Source organism: Plectropomus leopardus, chromosome 10 (assembly GCF_026936395.1).
Source record: "Plectropomus leopardus strain MGB_pleo_1.0 chromosome 10, ASM2693639v1, whole genome shotgun sequence".
In the NCBI taxonomy this organism is placed as follows: domain Eukaryota; kingdom Metazoa; phylum Chordata; class Actinopteri; order Perciformes; family Serranidae; genus Plectropomus; species Plectropomus leopardus.
Genome location: NC_142185.1, coordinates 16,793,275 through 16,817,386, shown reverse-complemented (window position 1 = coordinate 16,817,386; position 24,112 = coordinate 16,793,275). Strand labels below are relative to the sequence as shown.

Below are 24,112 nucleotides of genomic sequence, written 5' to 3'. Positions count from 1 at the left end.
ATATCCTGATGAACATGTCCCAGGATTGTTTGTATCTGTATTTAACACAAATACACATTTATTGACTTTCTCCTTCTCCATCTTTTATCTTGCTAATCTGCAGTGGCTGGTTTACATCTGGTCACGCAACGTTTCTGAACTCTCCCTGTCTGATTGTGAGGAACCAGTAGTAATGTGAGCAAAATCGTTTTTATACTGCCAGACTTGTCATTCAGTCCAGTGTGGCGTGATTTGATGGTACAAGCTTCAACAACATACAGTAAATGTAACTATTGTACAGATCAACTTTTATATATATAGAAATATACAAAGAACATGCAAAAAAACCCCCACATTTTTCAACATCTAATAGTGAAGGTCTTCTCAAATGTACTTTTAGTTATGGTAGGAGCAATGCCTTAAGAATGGCAATGTTTGTCAGATAGTTGTTCAGTCCCCTACTTTGCTACAGACTGACGTAACACAACAGCTAAATGATCTATTGCTATGAAATTTAGGACAGACATTTCCGGTCTCCAGAGGATAAAGACCTGAGACACATGCTGCGTATTTTACTGCCTGAAAAATTCAAGGCACATTGGTTGCGCGCTGGGTGCTTACTCACGTGCCAACTTTCAACCACGTAAAAGCAAGTTGCGCCTGACATTGACAAGCAACCATAACCAGCTAACCATACTGACATTTAACATCTACTAACCAGAAATCCTGAGTGTGGAGCTGATCTTCTACCAGGCATTGTTTCTAATGATGTATCAAAATATTGTCCATGGGAAAGATGTAAAGCTCTGGGTAGCCCTGCTGTAAAATGATTAACTTCTCCCCCATATTTACCACTGACTGATATTTATGTAAGAAAGGAAAGATATATGCCAGCTATGATTGGTTTGTCCTCGTCACATGACGTTGTTGCTGTGTTCCAAAAGTTGAACTAGGTTTATGTCAGAGTGCAGCTGTTGTGGCCTAAAAAACAGGCGCATAGGAAAGTTTGCTCGCTGCGACAGCATTGCCCACACCTTTGAGCACACCTTTTGTGTATCTTCATTGACAACAATGGATTTAAAAGTGCAGACAATGGAGGATAAAGAGGATAAAAACTAGAAAAATATACTATATGTAGGAATTGTCAGCTACTGTATCAACAACATAACAGAAGTTGAAACTCGACCCCAGATTTGCTATAATTGCGGTTTTTGGCACTGTGTCATCATTTTTTGTAGTTTCCTTTTGGATATTTGCTGCTTACGGTCTGGCACCTGCACACTGTGCCAAGGAATGGTTCGAACATAGCAAATAAACAGAAAATCAGAAAATAAAGGCAGATGGCACAGTTGCTGCAGAAAAATACATCCCACACACTTTTAGTGGGTTACAAGTGATGATTGAGAGGGATTATTCTTAAATGACTCTATACATTGTTTTTTAGGAAAAGCTTACGTATTATATACTTAACATAATCAACATTTTATCATGTGGACATTAGTATTTACGTCAAAGCACTGCTGTGCCAAATACGACCTTACTCTTGTCCTCAGTAATAGTAAGCAACAAATTAATCTTTAAAAGTCATTTACCATTTATAATACATTGATGAAGTATAGGTTGAACCTGGATGTTCCAATATGCAGGATGCCTTTTCTACATAGTCAGCAGTGATTGTCACGTTCAGGCTCCAGCCATTATTAAATTGCTTCAGTCAATGGGAATGAATTGATCATCCATATAAACTAGTTGGTGATAGAACACCTCAAGCTTTTAACTACTGGGCTGAAGCTTCATTAATATCCGTCTTTGTTTGTTATTTTTGTCCACTGATGAAATATTGTATTCAAGCAGAGCTCTGTCTCTATTTGGGTTTCCTCTCTTTTATATCCCTCCCAAACTCCAAAGCCCCTCTCTCTGCTTGTCTTTCTCTGATTCATTCTTTACTATCTATTCTTGTTTTTGTTTGTGTATCTGTGACTAATACATCCTTTTCTTTTTCACTTTCCTTCCCATTCTTTCCACCTCTCTATTTTTTACTTTGCATTTGTTCCCTGACCCCCTCTTTCCCTCTCCCTCTGTGCAACTGTGCCAAGGTTACCAAGATTGGGAGAGGGAGGCGAAGGAATAACAAACAGAATCATAAATGTGAGATAAACCCCATGAGTCTGCTGGTTGTAAAGACATTAAATTCTAGCTTGTTATAATCAAACCTCCTCCAGCCTCCCTCTGGCATCCTCTGCAAGGCCACGAGAAAGCTGAAGGAAGGTAACAGTGATTTTTAGAGTCTTGCAATTGATGGGGTTTACTTTAACTGCATACTGTGTATGATTAGAAGGTAGATTGCATAAAGGCTCATTAGTATAGAGAACATTATCAGGCATGTGCTGATCACACACACAAGCTTAATCTCTGTTTTCTAAATGTCTCTCTCATCCCCTCAGTGGACTTTGGATAGGTTTTCCACATCATTAAAGCTTTGTTTTGTAAAGTATGTTCAGAGACTATAAAGCAATATTTTAATATGTGTGAGTGAGTTTTGTACTTTCTATGAGTTGTCGCTGTTTACTTCCTTAATTATGAATAATTGGGAGAAAGTGTGACCTTTCTTTGTAATTTTGGAAACAGTTGTTTCATTTTCTCATGTGGGTGATGGCGAAGCCCGTTTAGGTCTGTCATTGCACTCAGTTCTCTGCAAAATACAAATCTCAGAGTGGCCAGCTCTTGTGTACCTCGATCCTGTTGAAAGAGCAGACGTTCCTGGGAGCTTGGCAGATGAAGTGGAATGTGTTAACTTTGAATGATCCTTACCTTGCTTTGAAGTTCTTCCTGTTTGGGCTATTTTTGCTGAGACCACATGCTCACAGCTGCCTCAAGGGAGGGACAGCAAAATCATCAGTGTCTGCATTTGAACCATAATTACTTAAGCATACCCTACACTGAGTGAAGTCTAATACTAACGTTATAAAGGAAATTTGGTCAGACAATTTCAGTAATGTATGTAATGTTTGCAACTGCAGGAATGCCATTATAAGAAAATTCTCGTGTCTTTTTAGTCTTGAACATCGTTATTCTTGAGGACTGTAATCCAACATACATGAGATTTATAAGTTCTTATAAGTGCCCTGTTATAGTTACTGTAGACATATAAGTTTGTATAATTTGTACCATAACGTAAATATTTCTCTTAAAGGGACAGTTCATCCACAAATCAGAAATACATATTTTTCCTCTTACCTGTAGTGCTATTTATCAGTCTAGATTGTTTTGGTGTGAGTTCCTGAGTGTTGGAGGCATCCGATGAAGAGATGACTCTCAAATATAATAGAACTTGATGACACTCAGCTTGTAGTACTCAAAGCACCAAAAAAGAAAAAAAAACTCAACAGCAATGTCTGTTTTCATAAATCATGACCAGGTTACTCAAGATAATCCACAGACCTTGTTGTGAACATTTTCATGAAATGACTATTTTTTAACTGCCGAACAACAAAATCCAACTGCATGACCGTGCAGAAGAAGGCATGCATCTTCTGCTAGCTTATATGGCACCACTGAGATAGCTAACATTACAGCTCAGCTGAGGGTGACACCATTAATGTGCTATCACTGCCATGAGCCTCTCATCCATAAGTAGATACATGCTTCCTTCTACGCTATGATATGGTTGGCAGGTGTAGTTCGGTAAACAGAGAATAGTTCCTTCTTGAAATTGCTCACAGCAAGGGCTGCGAATTTAAATGAGTCATTATGTCTGGAAAGACACATTGCTGTTGAGTTTTCAAATGTATTTTTTTTGACTGCTTTGAGTAAATTGGAGTGCCATTTAGTTCCTTTATATTGGAAAGAAGGCAGATATCTCTACGGCTGATATCTCCAACGCTCTGCAACTCACACAAAAATAATCTAGACTAATAAATACGTAGCTAGGGCTGGGCGATATGGAAAAAAGTCTTATCACAGTAATTTTTTCATATCAGTCAATATCGATATATATCGCGATACGCATCGAATCACTATTTCTGTCAAGCTTAAAGGTTCCCTTTTACTCCTAAGTGAGATATTAAGATATCATAAGTATAATTTTGATTTGAATATTTATTTTCTGTCAGACATTGAACATGACAGATGTACTGTAGAACAGGCATCACCAACTGGCAGACCTATTCAACTAAAATTGAAAGAGGTCCAGTTGCTAAAATTTCCTCCCAGCAAAGGTCTGAACCTCATACCTAAAATTAATATCATGATTTTTTTTTTTTTTTTTTGAGCTTGTTTGTTTTTTGCCCTCATAGTTCAATGACACAATTTCATGGTGACCATGGTAAACATATGATTCATTATTATTATTTATTAAACTTTCCAGCTTTATATAAAAATTAAAAGTTCCATCTTAAACAAACTTCAGGTAAATTTAAGCACATTGTGCTGATCATAGGCAAACCTCTGTTGACTGTGGGACTCTGACTTGAACTTCTGTGAATTTTCTGTGAAACATCTTTGCTAATAGTCATTTTACTCAGGAAGAAAAATGACTTTTGAGTATTAGTAAAGTAGTAGTACACTTTGGTGCTGTGAGAAGAAGCTCCGCTCTGTCTGTCTGTCTCACTGCGCTGCTGTCGGACTATCAGCTGTTTGAACCGCGATGGTGAAAAGCTGTGGAAGCACATACAACTTGGTTGTCAAACACTGAGCTGTATTTTCCACGGTGCTATTCTTATTATCATTGGCTGTTTTTGTTGACTGTCAAAACATGGCTTGAATGCGTTCTATCAACTATGTCTCACATTTCAATCGAGGAAAAGTTATTTTACGATTTATATCGTTATCCTTTCATCAGCCAGCCCTATAAATAGCACAATAGTAAAGAGAAAAAATATGTAAATTTGTCCTTTTAGAATGATGCCTTTGCTAGTTTTATTCCTTTGATTAAACATATTCAAGTCCACTTTCAGTGTGTCAAAAGACAACCTCTTGTCAAAACACTCTGGTCTGTCTCTTGTCAAAGTCTATCACACTTTACTATTCATATAGTACACATATAGCTGCAGTTGGCAACAATATGCTGAGTGTTTGTGTGGCAATCCAATATAAAAATACATACTCTACCAATGAAGCCATAATACATCTAACGACAAGCACCCCTCAGCTTAACAACTTTCATCTCCATCAAAATCATCTGCCGCTTCTACTCGCTTATATGTACCCTCTCCAGTATGTATAAGTGTAATAATGTATCATCAGCATATCATCTAAATCCTGCAGCCCCATGTCTTTGTCCACTGTTGTGACGCTGCCCTGTCTTGACCTGTCAAACACAGACACCTCCTCAGCGTCAGAAGACGAGGGCTCGCTGCGCCGGCAGGGACGTCTGGCCACCTCCACGCCCTACCAGGGCCACGGCCACCCAGCCGTTGAGCACTGGTTTAACCGTGTCATCCAGGGTTCGTCCACTTCATCCTCCGCGTCATCCACCTCATCCCACCCGGGAGGGAGATCCGTTACCACCACCAACACCACTGCCCACGCAGCCCTCAACGCCAACGCCGCAGCTACCGCACTGGCCGACCTTATGGCACACACCCAGCTAGGTCAGTGGCACACACGCAGTCTCACATGGCATCACATCACGGCTGGTCGATCTGTTATGTTCTTGTCCCCTTTTAATTGAAACAGCGCTCTAATTCCGTTAGAGGTGGTTGTGGGCTGAAGTTGTGTTGTAAAACTAGAATGAGGTTTTCACGGCAAGCAAGGAAAACATATTAGATGCCCCAGATTGTTTGTATAGTATCCCCAGTGTGCTGGTGGAAGATTCCTGATTAAAATTTCATTGTCTTCATGGTAAAATTACACATTCAGTCCTTTAACAAGCCTGAGAACCCACTTCTTACCTGTCTGGTTTTGAATTCCTCCATCTCAATATAAACATGAATAACATAGTCTGCAGCCGTTTTTTTTTTTTGTCTTTCCATCGTCTAACATTTGCTGATACTAGCAAAATTTTGATGTGCTTTATAATTGCCAGCCAACTAGAATTTCTGTCTTGACAAAGGTGACACTTTAACCTGTATTCTGTTGCTCAGACAGTTTTTCTAGAACTGTAGCTCAGTCGCAGGCAGACAGCGATGTCTTTAACATCTGCTACTACCAAAGCATATCTTCCTGCAGATACACACAATCACTCGATGAGACAAGACAAAGGAAACAGAGTTTTAATTCACGTCTTTCTAATTAGTCGTCTCTGTCTGCCATCTCACTGTCATTCAGTCGTGTGAAAGGGCTCGCAGCCACTTCCCCCGTCAGAGATACTCCTTCCTCGTTGCCATGCGAGTGTCACAAGCTAGTTAATGAGATTCAGTGGATTTATCTCCATCCGTCTCACAGCGAAGTGTGATAGTGTCTTGCTTGCGTGTGTGTGTGTGTGTTCATGTGTGTCTGCACGTGTTGCTGGCAGAAGGATATCCTATTAGGATGTAGCAGTCTGATTCCTGTCCAGCTTGTCACCCGTCAAGGTTGCTGTCATAAAGTTGCAGCAGTGACTGGTGCTGAATGGAGCTGTTAATAAATCTCCCATATATCTTGTTCCTTGACCCCTCAAGCTGTCTGTCATTCACTTTAGCAATAGACAATGACTAGCAGGCCGTCAAGCATTAATGAAATTACATATCTGTGCTGTGCACATGTTAGATATAGTTGATTCAATGCCTGTATAAGTTATTAGGTTCAGCCCCCAGTTCTCTGTAACTACAAACTTACATCAATTTCTTTAGGTGTTACCATAGCACTTGAGTGTTTATAGATTAACATTTTAAGCCCAGTTCCCATCACACCACCAGCACCTATACTCCCTTCAGTTTATGAGATACACCTTTAAAATCTAATGCAATCCAATACAAAAGCTTAGCCATAAATGCTACCTTTACGAAGATGGTCAGATGTTTTTTCATTGAGGTTGTAGTTTGCAGTGGTGTTGAACTTTATATTAAGAGGTGTGTCCAATGGGTTGCCCACCCCATTTACAAATATGGGTATAACAATACATCTATCAAGATCAATATATTGATTCGGTGATGAACAATCCAATAGTATTGATGCAAAGAGAAAAAATCAATGCATGTCCACTGTTTCCCACAGAATTAGATGGCAGACCTGAACTAATTATGTCAGAAACACATTTCCATATAGTACAGTCCAGTACAACACCACCACTCGCTACAATTTCAATAATAAACAATTACGGTGGTTGAATCAGTACTTCTCTGACAGTGTAAACAAAAAAACCATTATGATCTTTCTAAATGTAGAATTTGGGGCAAATCTGCTGTTTTGGATTGCTTTCAATTGTATAGGTCTAAATTAAGTGGCCAGGGAGTGTTTACCTCATGCTATTCAAACATGTTTGATTAATTTCCAGGTGTTTTGGCGTTTCCCATAAGGGGTAATGATTTGGTTTAAAGAAATCTTGGCAGTAAATTTTAACAGACTTGTGAAATTTCATTGTAAGAATTTTTTAAAGCTAAGCACAGAAAATGGGGACAAATGGAGGCCGTCACAATGTCCTCAGACTTCCCTGTTAGTCATACTATTCAAGAATCTTGTTCTTTGTGGATAGACTCACTGAGTGGAATAAAAGCTGCTGAATAGAAACATTCATTCATTATCATGGCAGGTAGTTAAAATGGAGGTAAAATGTAAAATCCTTGTTAAAACATACTCTTCTGCAGTTAAAGACTCTTCACTTACAGATAACAAAGCCCTCATAATCACATTCATAAGCTGTCAGATCACTTTGATTGCAAGCACATGAATTACATTTTCATTTACGATAGCCCAAAGTAGGCCTGGCGTTTGACCTTTTAACCCCCAACGCCCCACTCATCACAGATAACCACTCAGCGCCCCCCGATGTGACGGGGCTGTCAGAGCGCTCCTCGCTTCATGCGGAGCGGCCCCAGGTGGCCTCGGTGCGAGGCGTTTCCCGGGGCTACAACCACCACACCAGCGTCATGGAGACTGCAGATGGTGAGTTTCTTACTTGCACACACACACACACACACACATACACACACACACGCACGCACAGAATCACAGTCACCTTTTCCTTCCTCCCCTGCTGTCTGTCCCTCTGTCTTCTCCATAGTCAGTCTGCCAGTCAGACTGACACAAGCTGCTGACTGACCCTCTTGTGTTGCCATGGTAACACTTCATCTCTCCTCCCCCCAAAGACACTACCTTGATACATAATATTTCATTGATGCTAATAAAAATACACAAATGACAATGATTTATAAAGGAACATTGTTAACTATTAGTCCTAAAAAGGAAGAAGATTCATCTTTGCATCAGAGTTGTAAACCAAATTATCAGACGTGACTCTGTCCTGGTCATGATGTTAGTGAATCAGTACATAAATTAAATATGGCCAAACATCATTCATCATTCACACAGCAGTCTAGTATGCACCCAATATTGCCAGCAGTTTGCAGAGGAACCATCGTTGTCTTCAGAGAGTTGCCATAGATGACAGTCTGGTCAAGCAGCCTTTAAAGCAGTGCCATTGTTTTTCTGTCACTCTTCCATCTTCGTTCATTCAACATCAGAGCTAAAATGCTGCTTTTAATTAATGTCCAATGTTTTTAATAAGCTATCAGCCAGGAAACTGGAACACGGCTTCGGCAGGGCTATTACCTTCCTGCCATCCATCCTCTGTCATTAAGAACGTATGCATCGTCTGGGTTTTCACTGCTAATAAATGCTAAGCCAGCCCCCCTTGCTGACACATAAAGGGGAAGGGAGTTAAAAGATGTGAATAGCGACATTTTTATCCCTTATGTTTGGCTGATCAAGATGTTTCAAACCCACGCTGCCTATGCAAGTTTTCCCACATAAGTCATTATAAAAAGGACACAAACAGCAAGACAGCCAACAACAACAGCCTGTGTCTTAGCGCTTTATAAGCCTACTCTCACCTTTTGTCTGGCTGCTGGTAGATTTCTCTATCACACATTCACACGTTCACATTCACACTCAAAGTTAGCAGGACTGTTTCATTGACATCCTGATGTGTCTCTCCTCCAGGCTGTGAGTGGAGAAGTGAAGGATCCCTCAGTTTAATGGATGGTATTTATAACTGTTCTTCCAACTCTATGGCAGTCTGCTGTATGTGCACTCTGCTGCGTGTGCATTTGTGTTTGTGTGTGTTTCTGCCTCCGCCTCCACTGTCAGGTCTAGCACTTGTCCAAACCGTGTGTGTTTTCCAAAAATGTATGCAAAGCTACAGTGAATTCAGTCCTTGGGTTCCCGTGTGTGTGTGTGTGTGTGTGTGTGTGTGTGTGTGTGTGTGTGTGTGTGTGTGTGTGTGTGTGTGTGTGTGTGTGTGTGTGTGTGTTTGTACTGCTGAGTGTGTTGCAAAGGCTTTACCATTTATAGCATCGTAAAGCAATGTCTACCTATATACCTTCAAATTAATGCTATTGGAGCAGTTTGTGTGAAAAGACCTTTTCTATGACAGGTGTAGCTATTCACTCAGGGAATGTAAATAATTAGCATGGAGACATACTTGTTTGTGTGCCCACACTGAGACACTAAGACTTCTCAGTTTATGTTTTTCACTACACTCTGTGACACAAGCCTGTTAGCCTGTAGCCACACAGTGGGTCCTTTGATGGCAGCCATCTAGTGTTGTTGCCATTTTAATAACAACACATAGTTTTGTAGAAAACCTGCCACACAGTAACTGTGATTCCATCTGGAATCACAGTGACGCTGAATATGTTGGTTTCTTAATGCAGCATGCTTACTATGGTGCAGTTTTGTCGACAAATCCAGTGAAAAGACCAAAACCAACAAAAAATCCCACTAAGTATTTTCTGTATATCCAAAGTCTGATACTCTTTTGTGCCATAGACCTCAATTGTTGCCCAAAAACTATTAAAATCACAACAGTGAGCCAAACTGTTGCGCTGGGTTACATGTTTATTCATCATGATAAACATATGCATTGTTGTTTATTTTGAACCAATCCAGCATTAATCTCTATAAACAGATTCTGCATATGTATACAGAATCTGTCTGTGACGGGACAACATATTGATATAGAAAATTTTGTGTTTTTTGTTCTGAGTTATATTGACCGTCCAAGTTATATTGACCAATCACCTTTGAACAGAAGGTAAACAGTCAGTGTGGAGAGGCAGAGCACATTGGACGTGATGCAGTTTTGGAACCCATCAGCCATCGTTTGAGACGAGTGAGGTTTTAAGAAACTTTTTAAAAAAAAGTGTTGGCATTGATTTGTTTGCAGGTATTTGTGAATATAGATTAGCCAAAATGACCAACACACAGAAAAGGAAGTCTTTGCTTTAAAATCCGCATGCTACACCGGATCAGCTAGAAATATTTGAGTAGGGATAGCTGCGACTGGATCAGCCATGCACCCACCGACCATTAGTCCTCAGTCAGTCCCCTTCGCTCATTGTTCCAGATGCGAAAATTTGGAGAAAATGCTAAGTTAGCATTTACCTAGCTGTGAAGTGTTAGAGATTAGGGTAAGGGTTTCATCTTGTTACTTATAAAGTAAATCGTGTCTTTATCTGTAATGAATAAAGCAAGTGGATGGAGTGAATTATCCTTGTGTTTGGCCTCAAATTTAGTCACTACAAGTGGCTTTGTAGCAGAGTTCAACTTACTGTGGGGTTAGTAGGTTTGTCTTGTACTGGTGGTGGGTGCGGTTTGAAGGGGCATGTTGTGTAGGCTGCAAACAGAATGTGGCTGCAGCTATACATGTCTTGAAATATTGGCCCTCGCCCAGGCCCCCCAAGAAAGCCGCTCAGCCTTGCTTCCAGTTACTGTGACCACTTGTGGTATTGCTGCAAAAAAATTCCCTGCAGCCAGAAAAGCATTTTCTCCATAGCCCACCAATATAAAAGAGACATCTGTAATATAGCACAGGACACCTTGAACTGCTGTAAGGTCAATTATGACTCTTTCTATTATAAATTGTTAATTCATGGTGGCTTTATATCAGTAAAACCTTCCCCAAGTAGCCAAAAATTGTTAAAAAGTCCTTTTCATCAGCAGGAGAAACATACTGCGCATATTCAGTGGGCTGCATACTGTGGAGGTAAACCCAGAGGTGAGGAACTTTTTTTGCATATGCACCAGGCAAGTCACTCCAATGGAATGAATAGGCGCATCTGGTTGTAATTATTATTATTTTTATACATCTATGCCACCAGAGGCTTTATAGTTGTCAGACAAACACACGATGGGTTAAAATATTGATCTAACATAAACCTCCCCTGTGCTGCAAACACCTACTAGAGCCCCAGATGTTCAGTCCCTAACAAATGCTCCTTCATTTTAAATAACTTTTGATTAAAAACTGTGCAACTATGCTGTTTTAGGAAATTACTTTCTAAAAATGACAATACAGCAAATTGTGAACCTTTTTGAAATAATTACGACCTCAGTAGGAACAGATGAGCTTGGGGCTTAGAGAAACAGACAGGCGAGGAAGTCAAAAATATGAAGAGACAGACTAATACAATGTTAGTTTTGGTCTTTCCATGGGATTTCTTAACAATAAGAAAAATGTAGAATAAGGGCAGCCTGGTGGTGAATGCAATTCTGTTTGTTGTACATATTATTGCGAAGACTTGGTGTGCCATTTTCCTCCCAAATTAAACAAGAGCCAGTGTTTGCTACAGTAATTTGATGCTGTGGATGGATAAATTATAAAATTATAAAATGTTAATTATAGTCATCATCAGAGGAGGGTCCTGGTTGGCTGTGGTTTTAATGATCTAGGCGCTTCAGTAGGTGGGGTTCAGGGCCCTCAGATGTTGCCCTGTGTGTCTGGGGCTTTCTAATTGGCCCATCAGGTGCGCCGCTGACCCCCACGCGTCTACTCCCAGTACATCTGTCCCTACATGAGGAGGCAGCAGAGGCTGTCTGAGCCGGGCTTATTATAGTAAGATATATCAGGCAGGCAGCGTGCAGCTGTGGCCCTCATCTCCTGTGACTGTCTGGAATGTCTGACACAGACCACCCCTCCCAAACTAAGTATGAATTCATGTGGAGGAAATGTTGTCCGATGATGATTATAGTATAGTATATAATTATAGTATAGTAGACATACCCGTGTCCAAATTCTTCGTCTGTTGTTTCTCTCCTTCCCTGCTTCTTCATTAATGTCTTTACAAAGCCACATTTCTCTAAGCAATTTCAACAAGCACATCAAATGACATGCATGTATTTTGACTTGACTGTTGGTTTCATAGTTGCAGAGCATATGCGAAACAGACACCTTTTGAGACACCTCATGAATTCCTTTACTGCAGGGAGGGCATCGTTGTTGCTAGGCAGCAGGCAAGAAGGCTCCTCTTCCTCTGATTTATGCAGCCTCTGAGGTTTGTCAGTGATTTTAGAGAGTACTGAAGGACTGCTACCTTTGACCTCCAGATGACTGTAGAGGACCTCGAGGTCCACTGTTTTGTCGTGCTACAGTGTGAGTGACAGCTGGTTGTCCTCTGTGACGCATCAGAGCACCACACTGACCTTTTCTCTTCTCTTTTCTTGTCCTCCCCTCATCCATCTCCTTCTTACTTCATCTCTCAATCAATTCGTCTGCATGTCTTTTCTATACATTTCCAACCCACCTATTCTCCATATCTGTATATCTCTCCATATCCTTGCCTTGCAATGTTTATTTCCCCCTATCCTTTTTCTTTTCATCCCCTCCACTCTCATTGTGTAGGTGTCCCGGTCAACAGTCGTGTCTCCTCCAAAATCCAGCAGCTGCTCAACACTCTGAAGCGACCAAAGCGACCGCCGTTGCGAGAGTTCTTTGTTGACGACTTTGAGGAGCTTTTGGACGGTAAGCCGTCCTAAAAGTAATTACATCGCCTCTATTGAATCAATAAATCATGAAAAAAAAGCATGCCTCTTTCTGCAGTGTGATCAGCCTACTGATTGTGAGTGTTCAACAGTTAAAGTCAGTATTTGATACAAACACTGCTGCTCTTTTGACTGTGACAGCCACATCAGAGTTTTCCAGCTCCAGTATTGGTAATTTAATGAAATTCATCTTGCAGCGGAGATAAAAATGCCACATTGACCTCGCCACGCCTTGCAGATAAATAACCGAGGTACACTTTTAGATCAGTGGTTGTTATTTTGTATCTTGGTGGAGCTGAGACCACCAGGTGTGCTGAGGGACACACACACACACACACACACACACACACACACACACACACACACACACCCACACACACACACACACACACACACACACACACACACACACACACACACACACACACACACACACACACACACACACACACTGGACCAGCCCTGTCTAACCATTTCCTCCATTCCAACCAGCCCATCATGGGTTTTGGGTGGTACTCTGCCAGGCTGAATAAACACTCTGAAAATGAATAAGCTGCAGGAATAGTAATACATCAGCAGGTAATTGTAAAGCTTCCCTGAGTCTGGCACGGAAACTGTGGCACGACAAACCTCTGTGGTGCACGAAAACACACAGAGCTGAAATGGCAGCAGGCTTAACACTATCTGTTCCTGATAGGGGTGTTTTATTTGGCGGGGGGACATCTCGCCAGCTCAGTTAAACAGCTCTGAACTCCACTCACTGGGGAGTTTAGGAGAGTGTGAGGGGAGAATAGTGACGGAGAGATGGAAGTCAAATAAAAGAGCAGGTAGGGTGCTTGAAGGGAGGGTTGGTGACAGATAAAAAGAGAAAACCTGTGCCTTTCAATACGTTTCTCAGGAATTGGTATCTGAGGCAGCGAAGACTGATAACGACAGTACTCAGCTCACATTTAAACCTCCAGATTTTCCTCCTCCATCACTCCCATCTTAGTGTCTTCTCAGGAGAGTTTTGTGATTCACAGACACAGTCACAAAACAGACATACACCGAACCACCCTCACAATGATGCCCTTTTCTCTTTCCCATTCAGTCCAGCAGCCGGATCCCAACCAGCCAAAGCCAGAAGGCCAGCACATGAGTCCCTTGGGAGGAGAGCCTCTCGGGGTGGTTAACAACTGGCCTCCCTCCTTGCCAGCAGCCTTACAACGGTGGGGCACCACTCAGCCCAAGAGCCCCTGTCTGACGGCACTCGACAATGCTGGCAAACCCATCTACACACTAACCTATGGTAGGAAGCAACCTGTGTGTGTTTGACTCAGCATTCACAAAACAATTTGACCTTTTGTAATCCATTCTATGTGGATTTTCTCCGCAGAAGTAATGGACGAGGAAGTGTCTGTCTCTGCATAACTTAATTTATAATTTGCCGTTATACTCAGCTATTTTGTATGTGTTTGTATGTTGATTTAAAGGTCTGGGATTGTGGAAATTAAATGAAGTATTTGACACTTTATGTTCACCTCTGTAGGTAAACTATGGACCCGCAGTCAGAAACTGGCCTACACTCTTCTTAACAAGCTGAGCACCAGGAATGAACCTTTGCTCATGCCCGGGGACAGAGTAAGTCATGAGATAAAACTGGTGGTTAGTTGCATGTCACAGTCTGCATTTAAGGCATTTAACTGAGGCTCCCAAAATGATATTCAGCAAGGGAAAGACTGTATCTCTCTGAACCGAAGTAGTGTTGAAAATGAATTTAGATGAAAAGGACAAAGAAGCAAAGTTGAATTCTAGACCTTAAATTAAGAAAATATTATTAACATATCAGCCAAATCAAAGTCCTAATACTTGTGATTGCTCCCTTACAGAAAGTTGAATGGCAGTGTCTTGTCTTCAAAAGTACAATATCAGTACCTCATTACAGAGAAAAATGCTTACATGGATCAACAAGACAGAATCATACCTACACCAATGTAGGTGGCCAATGGTCTTTTCAGAAATGTGGAACATATGGAACAACATATGGAAAAACAATTAAAAACCCCAATAATTCTATTTCTTTTGCTTTACTCCATGATATGTTGCCTTGCGGCGACTCCTTTGCCTCCAGCTGGATACCTTAGGCTTCTGCTGTGAGCACATTGAAATCATGATGGGAAAAAAAAATCAGTCTCTTCCAGCCTATGGAAAATGAAAGAAAATGAATATACACAGCGCCTGAAGTTGAAGTCATCCTTGATAACGCCTCGTCACGTAATGACCCCGTAATGAAATAGCTGTATAGTGTTTCGATACAGTCAATAAAAGTCAGTAAATGGTGAAGTGATCTGTTTGATTACTTTATATTAATGTAATAAATATACAAATGTCAATTAGAAAGAAATAGGAAAATGGTTTTTCATTCATTAATTCATTCATTTTTATTTCAGTGTCATGCCTTTGTGGCCCATCCCACATGGATTACAAGTCACCATTTTTCCACAACCATTTTCTGGTCTTGCATGTACAAAACAAATTGGGGAAAAAAGCAAAGAAAGAAAAGAAACTCAAAAGTAAAAACAAAATGAAACAAAAAACATCTCAAATGAACTACTCACATGAAAATCTACATTCAAAGTGATTTAGTGTTGGTTAGCTAGCATGATTGCACAAGGATTCGTAGTTATCCTAACATCAATGTTGCGTACTGTAAATCAAATGTTTTTTTTGGGGGGGTAGGCCAATTTGTCTTTGCTAGTAATATGTGGATATACATCAATGTCTCTTCTCAGACATTTTAATTTTTGGGGGAAAAAACAACCAAAAAACCCTTAAATTAAAACTTAAATGATCAAACAATAATTTGGCACCAGATACTAGATCTCAGCTTATCACACAGAGATCTTTACTGTGTACATGAATTATATTCAGCACAATTTTCCATAGTACTATATTTAGTATTTATTATCTAAAAAGTGTGCAGTTTAGGTTTAGTTTGGTTTTGGTTTTGTTATAATAATCATCCGCATATAGTGAAACCCACAAAGACATAGCAGCCTACGAGCCGCTTCCACTGTAGCTTTAAGGGAGAGCAAGTGTTTGGTTTCAGAATCTTTTGGGAACTGCATAACATTGTGCCATAATAAAGCATGTCTACTTCAACTGCAGGTTGCACTTGTTTTCCCCAACAATGACCCTGTGATGTTCATGGTGGCCTTCTACGGCTGTCTCCTGGCAGAGCTGGTACCTGTGCCTATTGAAGTGCCACTGACCAGAAAGGTAACGCTAATACAATCTCCTGGGAACGTGTTGTCATTTTTAATGTGTGCTACATAAACATTGAAGTGCAGTAGTGACCCCTGCTGGACATCTGACCCCTAAATAAGACCCTCAAACAATGTTTCCATTTAGATATTTACGTTCCAATTCCAATATCCCAGAATATGTGTTTGCACCACAGAACATCTTCCTTCTTGGTAATGTGTTGAAGGACTACATCCCCAGCAGCAGCATTATCTTTTATAGATGTTCTAATTACAGTGTTTTGATGCATCGCAGTTTCTAGCACATCCATCAGCTCAAACTGAACCAAATTTCTCCCAAAATTAGTTACACTGACTGAATATTAATGCCTGTTCTTGTTTGCCCTTTATAAGTATGCTGTTGGAAGACGCTGTGCTATAATTAATGAGATTTGAGGGAGGTGAAATGATGTGTAATTCCAGTCAAAATATTAGATCACAGGCCAACTGTTCTCGGGAGTCAGAAATCATTCGCTGACATTCTTCCTCCCTCTCTCTCTTTCAATCCTTCTTCCTTTTTCCATCCCCCTTTTCTTCCTCTTTCTTTGTCTGCTTCAGCCAGTATCTTACATTTTTTCTCGCCTTTCTGCACAGTATGGTTTGCACAGCACGAGTCTGGCCGTAAGCTAATTTACACAGCCAATCAAATATGAGTGAGTGTGTGTCAGATCTTGGGCTTCATTCCTGCCACGATTGCGCTTTGATGCTCGGCGGTGGAGTTTTTAATAGTGATTGGCCGTCACTCTGCTTTCTTACCTGCTGCTTCTTTGATGTACGATGCTCTGAGGTTTCCTCTTTAGTCATCATCCTTCTTTCTCTCCCTGTTACAATTCCCACAATCCCTCAGAACATCTCAAAGCTTTCATGTTCCGAATTATATAGTTCTTAATAGTTGATTGTTGTGTGACAGGCACCATTTGCCAAAGTTTTTGCTAGTATTGACTCCTGTTTTTCATCTTTTTTGGTCCCCCAGGATGCAGGAAGTCAGCAGATTGGCTTCCTGTTGGGCAGCTGTGGCGTCACATTGGCACTGACCACTGACGCCTGTCAGAAAGGCTTGCCCAAAGCACAAACGGGGGAGGTAGCCACTTTCAAAGGTACAGTCTGTTTTATTTTTCATTTTGACTGTCGTTCTGTATAGTTTCATTTGGATTTAACTGACTTCATGTCTCCATCTCTGCAGGCTGGCCGCGGTTGCTGTGGTTTGTGACGGATGGAAAACATGTCGTGAAGCCTCCAAAAGACTGGCATCCTCCAATACGGGAAGCAAGTAATGACATCGCCTACATAGAGGTAAGTGAAGTTGCACTGATGTTACCAATGAAGCAAATCTAGATTTCTTACATATATTTATATTGTATGTATTTTAATATTTTTTGAGCTGTTAATCATTGGGTATGAGGGCATTCAAGATTGCTGCATTTTAATAGTCATGGACTACTCCCAAAAAAGTAGTCATCTTGTGGATTAATCGCAGGAGATATGCCATACTTTTATATCCAGTGACAATGATCAATCTTGGGCTTTGAAGCCAATTTGACATAGTGGCCAAACTGTAGAATTACAACTTTGGGTCAGAAGTTAGACACTTGGCCAGTAGGAGTTAGCTGCTTGGCCGTATAGATGTGTAACAATAACTAGATAAGTGGACCCTAAGATGGCACCTTTTCAGTCCAGTGAAGTTGCTCACTTGGTGTATAGGTACAGGTCTACTGCTTCCCTGCTCAGCTCATAGACTTTACATTGTGATCATATCACAGATTTTCACTTTTCTTGGCTTGAATAAAGTTTTACAAATGTAAAACCTACATGGCGCAAACACACAACAGAAAGAGTTATAATTAACTGTGTTTTGCAGTTCGAAGTGTCCCGTGAATGGTTTTACAGACATCTCTTCGGGGCTCTCTGGGGAAAATATTTTTCGAGTACCAGGGGATTTCTTTCGCCTCAATACCAAAACGGGCCACTGGGAAAAATTGGTAGCAAGGTTAAGTGGCGTTCTATGTTATCTATGTTAAACGGCAATTTAAGTTATGTCCACTGTTGGTTGTTAGAAATGGACAACAGTGTCAAACAGTGATTTTTTTTATCGCCAGCTAGTCAGCTATTCTGCGAAAACCTTATTATAATCCATGTATATATAATATACATATAATCCATGTTTCTTTTTTTTGTAATGAAACTGGTTAACTTTTTGTTCTGTATTTCCTGCATCTAGTATAAAACCAGCAAGGAGGGGAGCACCATGGGGATTACAGTGTCCCATTCAGCCATGCTGGTTCACTGTCACGCACTCACACAGGCCTGCGGCTACACTGAAGGTGAGGAGGACATTCTGCATCCACCCAAGTACCCATCACTTCATTTTGCTCTGTTTTCTCCATCATCCATTAATTCTGCTGAGACTGAAGAAAGCATCCAGTTTTCGGTGTTAGCATGTGCTAAAGAGAAAGAGAAAGAGAGGACAGACCACTTAACTGGATGTAGTAATGATATAATGTAGGAATATGCATTAAAAAGTACATATTGGACTTGATTTTAAAGTTGGTGTGTTTTGTTCTTTGCTCTACTGCAGGTTAGATAACGCAGAGCACATTCATTGAATAAACCTAATTTGAAATCTATGATATTATAGAATTTCCCCTTTCTGTTGCTTACAGATCCTATCAATGTGTAATTACAGTCTAGTTTGATAAATGCAGCCGTTCGGCTGGTTGTGTTTCTTGCTGAGAACGTATGGTACTTCCTCTCCTCCAGTGTCCCAGTTTTGCTCTAAATAACTCCTAACTGCACCAGCAGCCCCTGGAGACTCTCCAGGTCTGTTTCTGAAACTTAGTTTAGTGCTTCACTCAATCCAACATTGCTACAATCAGGATTTACTCATCATTACACAACTTACTTTATGTTTCAAAATAATGGGATGATGTGTGTTTGCTCTATTGAAGAATGTCAGATTAAATGTCTCAAACTTGGCAAAATCTCCCTTTTCATTTACAGCTGAAACCATAACCAACGTCCTGGACTTCAAGAGAGAAGCAGGATTATGGCATGGTGTTCTTACTGTGAGTGATCTTTTAATTGTCTGGTTAAGATAATTGGAGGGTTAGAAATAGAGCTGGATAGATTCATAATCAGTTTGCTGATAAATGATATGATTTATGTGACTGACATGTTCCCTATGAGGTCATTATCAATACATAAATGCATTCAAACTAATGAAGCCCTTAATAAAAACACATCGCTCATAACACAAGTGTTTTATACCTGTAAAAATATTCTCTTTCTTCCAACACATAAAACCCAGCTGTAATTAACTGGTTTCAGACATACTGTGGAATTTACATACAGCTCATATATCATGTGCTCTTACATGTTTAAATACTTAAATTAAAATAAATGCTTTATTTATACTCTTTGCGGTAAGTGATAAAATCTTGTCATGACTCGCAGCTTGTTTACAGTGACATCATGCATTTCTGACATATTTTGTTGCTTATGTGATGCTTGTCTGTTCTCATGACAGAGTGTCATGAATCGAATGCACGTGATCAGCATTCCTTACTCCCTGATGAAAGTCAACCCTCTCTCCTGGATACAAAAGGTGCACACGTATAAAGGTGAGGGTTGATTCAACCTGATGTTACTCTGCTCACTGCATCTCAGCCCTATGAAGAGGAATTTAATACAGGATAAACAAACTTAAATGAATCTAATTGTAGGGTAAACCCATTCATTTGTTGCTACTGTAGTGCATTAGATTTCACTTACAAAGCTCACATTCATAACAGCACAGGTTGTTTACAAGAAATACTTTGACAAAAATGCTTTGGCAGCTTGCTTGATGGTGAAATGACAGTTTACCCAATGTGTTATTATTGTGTTTACCGTCTGTATGCCAGAGTGAGTCTGTTTCTCATCACAGTTTTGATTCTCAGTGCACATTTGACAGGGGAGGATGGATTAAAGAAATAGTTTGTTGGACTCATTGATTTCTAATTCAACTGTATTAGCCCATTGGAGGTCGAGGACAGGAGGCTTGCTGTGCTAAATAAAATTCAGCTCCTTTCTGGTCCAAGCTTTGCTGAGTCACCTGTTGGCAACTGAGTCAGATGATGCTGCCATTTGCTGTCAGATTTTGTGATCTGTGATTGGCCGTCAAGCCGAATAACAGGGGTGTTGATTGGGTGATTCTATTGTTAAGCCTGTCTCTTTGTCTTTGTATCCCCTTGCACAGCACGGGTTGCAGTGGTGAAGTCAAGGGATATGCACTGGTCTCTGCTGGCTCAGAGAGACCAGAGAGACATCAGTCTGAGCTCACTGCGCATGCTCATCGTTGCTGATGGAGCTAACCCATGTGAGTCCAACTGCTGATTCTCGTTAATAAAATAACCTCTGTAAACACCCTGAAGCCACAAGAGATTATTATTGATTAATTTTGTTTGTGTTTGCTTGTATATCAGTTTGACTGCCACCGTATGTGTATGTGTGTTACCACAGGGTCGATATCCTCCTGTGACGCCTTCCTCAACGTGTTTCAGGCACGTGGGCTGCGACCTGAGGTGATCTGTCCATGTGCCAGCTCTTCAGAAGCCATGACTGTCGCCATCCGCAGGTTAGCTGCTGTTACTGCACCCCATAAGAACAAAAGCAACCTGCCACCACTTTGCCTCACTGTGCTGTTAAATCACACTGCATTTGCAACATTAGCTGCATTCTGCAGGAAGAGGAGGGAGATATGTGCTTCTTTAACATGGGTACAACGTGTAGGATGTCTCAGCTTTTTGCTGATCACGGGGCTCAGGCCTGGAGAGGGATTGGGGTGACAGACAGACTAAAAACACATGCTTCAAATAGGCTGTTTTCAAAAGAGGAATGCCTTTTTTGAGAAATGAGTGACACTCTAGAAATATTGTAATGGATCCAGAGTCTTTATCTCACAGATTCACACGGTCGTCAGTTCTCCCAAAACCATATGCCTCCTTTTAAGGTGTCGGTACTGCTGTGATAGAGACAGTGTACTAAGGCCATCCACTGCCTTTGAACCAAGATAGAACTGGCATCCTATGCTCTGTTTGCCGCTGAAAGCAGAGGAAATGAAGAGGTATTCGTGATAAATTAATTTAACTCAAGGTTCCATGGTAATGGAAAACATAGAAAAGTCATGGAATTTGAAAAAACTCATTAAAAGGTTTGGAAAAGTCATGGTATTTTGTTTTTTGAATTGTTACAGTAATCTTTTGTGGATAACCTTCAACTCATTGTAACTTAATGTCAAATGTATTTGCTGCAGCTGTGGACATAGCGTAGCTCTAATATGTGTTGATGTGTAATGTTTTGTTAACCATTTTGTCATTATTTCACGTATGTGAGTTGCAATTATATTAGAACCAAGTTTGAATCTGATATGTTTAAAAAACACCAGCAAGTGGGGCAAGAAAAAAATGTTATCATGGGTCCTTGAAAAGCCATGGAAAAGTTTTGAATTTTTTTCCAGGAAAACCTGTGGGAACCTTGTAAGTCTCTCCTTGTGTGACACTGTGTTTGTGTCTATGTCCTGCAGACCTCCAGAGATGGGTGTTCCTCCTCCAGGGAAGGCGGTGCTGTCTATGGGTGGGCTGAGCCACAGTGTAATCCGTGTGGACACAGAGGAGAAACTCTCTGTCCTCACAGTGCAGGATGTGGGACAGGTCATGCCTGGAGGTAAAGTACACTCTGCTGCAGTTAATGAGTCAAATGCTCAGGACAGAGATGAAAGAAGGAAGATCTATATTGACACCACTTTCTGTCCCAAGAGACTTGAGATGATATTACTTGATAAACTAAATGGTTTCACATGGTTTACATGTTGACACTGAATTTTTTCTTTAACTATCTCAAGCCCTTTGCATGGGATTATTCTAACCAGGGGACCTCTTAATATGAAGTAATTGTGAGGTCTTCTGTGATCTCAATCATGTGCGAATTTGCCATGTCCATAATTTTTTAAATAAAAATTCCACTGCAAATTACCTGCCATATTTCACAAAAGACGGAGGTTATTTGATATATCAGTCTTGGGGGAATTGTCATCTCTGTAATTTGGGGTTGTATTTGAGTTTTTTGTTTTGTCCGCACCTCTTTTCTGCCTCTTTCTTGCACAGGAATTACTGTAAGAGGGCTGTGGTGGCAGTTATGAATAAAAGTTTTGAGAGCAATTTGGGTGCAGGAGGCTACACAGGATGGAGACCCATTTGCTGAAAGCCTGAACTCAAATCCATTAGAAGAACAAAATCTTGAATGATGATTAGATGACAATGTGTGGTACAATCTGTTCTGTTTGTTTAACCCACAATTGAAATATAAAGAATTACAAAAGATTGCTTGCATCATAACCAGGGGATATTGTCAGTAAATACAGACTTTGTTTATGCTGTGCAAATGTGCCACACAAAATTAAGACATGGGGGCATAATTTCTAAATTACATAAGGTTCCCTGTTAATATTAGTCCTGTAAGAATAGGGCTTTATTCAACTGCTTTAGTAACATCGGATGATATTTATCTGCTAAAGTTGAGGTAACAAAGTGTTTAAGATGTTAGGCAGCTCAAAGGCCTCTTGTTTATACTGTAATTTAATAATTAAAACATAATTACAAAGCACTTTTATGACGATAAAAATAATAATTCATCCAGTTAAATAGTGAGATTTGGCTTAAATGAAATTTAAACATATTTTATGTCAGGAATTTTCAGCGACTATAAACAGTATCGGCAGGGAAAGCAAAAGTGGAAGCCAACCTCAGCTTGACCTCTGACTTTTCTCATTACTGTATTTGCCTTTTTCTTGGCACTGAGTCTGAGATTTTTGTAGCTTCCTCTTGGATGTGTGCTGCTTACAGTCTGGCACCTGTCTGCTACTATTCATAAATTCCTGACCTCAGCTGCGTGTTGTGCAGGAACATCCTGAAAAGAGCAAAATCAGAAGAAAATGAGAAGGCAGAGGGCAGAGTCTCTGCAGACAAATGCACCGCCACACATATCTAGTGTGTTTCAAGTGATGATAAAGAGGGGTTACTTTTGCCTAAACAGGAATCTGTAAACTAATTTAGACATGATATTTTATTGTCCCTAATATCCCACCCTCCTGTCATCTCTGTGTGTCTCCAGCTTTGATTTGTGTGGTGCGGGTGGAGGGGACGCCGTATCTCTGTCAGACAGATGAAGTTGGAGAGATCTGCGTGAGCTCAGGTAGCTCGGGTGTAGCTTACTACGGCCTCCCGGGCATGACCAAGAATATCTTTGAGGTCAGTGTCTTATTTCTGGAACTGGTCAGGTGTGAAAACCAAAGTTTCTGTAGATAGTGTTTTAACTTTGTTTATCACTCAGATCACTGTTTAACTGCTGCTGGATAAAACATATTTACATAATTCAGTATGTAACAACATAATTCAAAATATCAAACTGTCAGGAGAAGGAAAGATTGAGTTTTTTTAAACTTGGTGATCCTGAATTTTTTCACGTAATAAAGATTGAAGAAAGGATACATAAAATGGCACTTTGGAATAGCACCAAATTGAAACTTTTCCTCAAGGATTTTGTGTAAATTCAGTTAATTGTTTACCTTAATAAAACATTTTCAAAATAATGTTAGGAATGTTAGGTTTGCACCATTATTCTACAGTCTTCATCTTTCTCTAGGGTCACACAGCATACTCTGAATGCTTTATTGACTTTTTGATCATTTATTGCCACTCGATCCAGTATGCAAATGCTAACTCATGCAGAGTTGTATCAAGTAAAGGCAATTGAAATATTTTGTCCTTCATCCATGGATGTGTTTTTAACAGTGTTGTGTCTATTTGCAGACCATCCCAGTAACATCATCTGGGATTCCCATCAGCGACAGACCATTTACCAGGACCTCACTGCTGGGCTTTGTGGGACCAGTGAGTTTCGCATCATTAATATACAGTTTT

At 40.4% G+C, this 24,112-nt stretch overlaps 1 protein-coding gene across 13 annotated transcripts in view; it reads left to right on the top strand.

Annotated features, from left to right (window-relative positions):
* The window catches only part of dip2a (DIP2 acetate--CoA ligase A), a 110,776-nt gene that overhangs the window by 71,179 nt on the left and 15,485 nt on the right, over positions 1–24,112 (top strand). For 7 of the 13 annotated variants that reach the window (XM_042494194.2, XM_042494193.2, XM_042494195.2 and 4 more), the window contains 17 exons: positions 5,301–5,570; positions 7,864–8,001; positions 9,058–9,099; positions 12,737–12,856; positions 13,967–14,164; positions 14,405–14,496; positions 16,024–16,134; positions 17,131–17,254; positions 17,341–17,450; positions 18,376–18,478; positions 19,155–19,219; positions 19,681–19,774; positions 20,392–20,511; positions 20,655–20,769; positions 21,718–21,857; positions 23,304–23,440; positions 24,002–24,082. In XM_042494194.2, the coding sequence (XP_042350128.1) occupies positions 5,301–5,570; positions 7,864–8,001; positions 9,058–9,099; positions 12,737–12,856; positions 13,967–14,164; positions 14,405–14,496; positions 16,024–16,134; positions 17,131–17,254; positions 17,341–17,450; positions 18,376–18,478; positions 19,155–19,219; positions 19,681–19,774; positions 20,392–20,511; positions 20,655–20,769; positions 21,718–21,857; positions 23,304–23,440; positions 24,002–24,082 (2,060 nt within the window). Of the gene's footprint in view, positions 1–1,990; positions 2,248–5,300; positions 5,571–7,863; positions 8,002–9,057; positions 9,100–12,736; positions 12,857–13,966; positions 14,165–14,404; positions 14,497–16,023; positions 16,135–17,130; positions 17,255–17,340; positions 17,451–18,375; positions 18,479–19,154; positions 19,220–19,680; positions 19,775–20,391; positions 20,512–20,654; positions 20,770–21,717; positions 21,858–23,303; positions 23,441–24,001; positions 24,083–24,112 lie in introns of those variants that run through there. The other 6 variants (XM_042494199.2, XM_088083157.1, XM_088083156.1 and 3 more) reach the window with 3 other exon arrangements.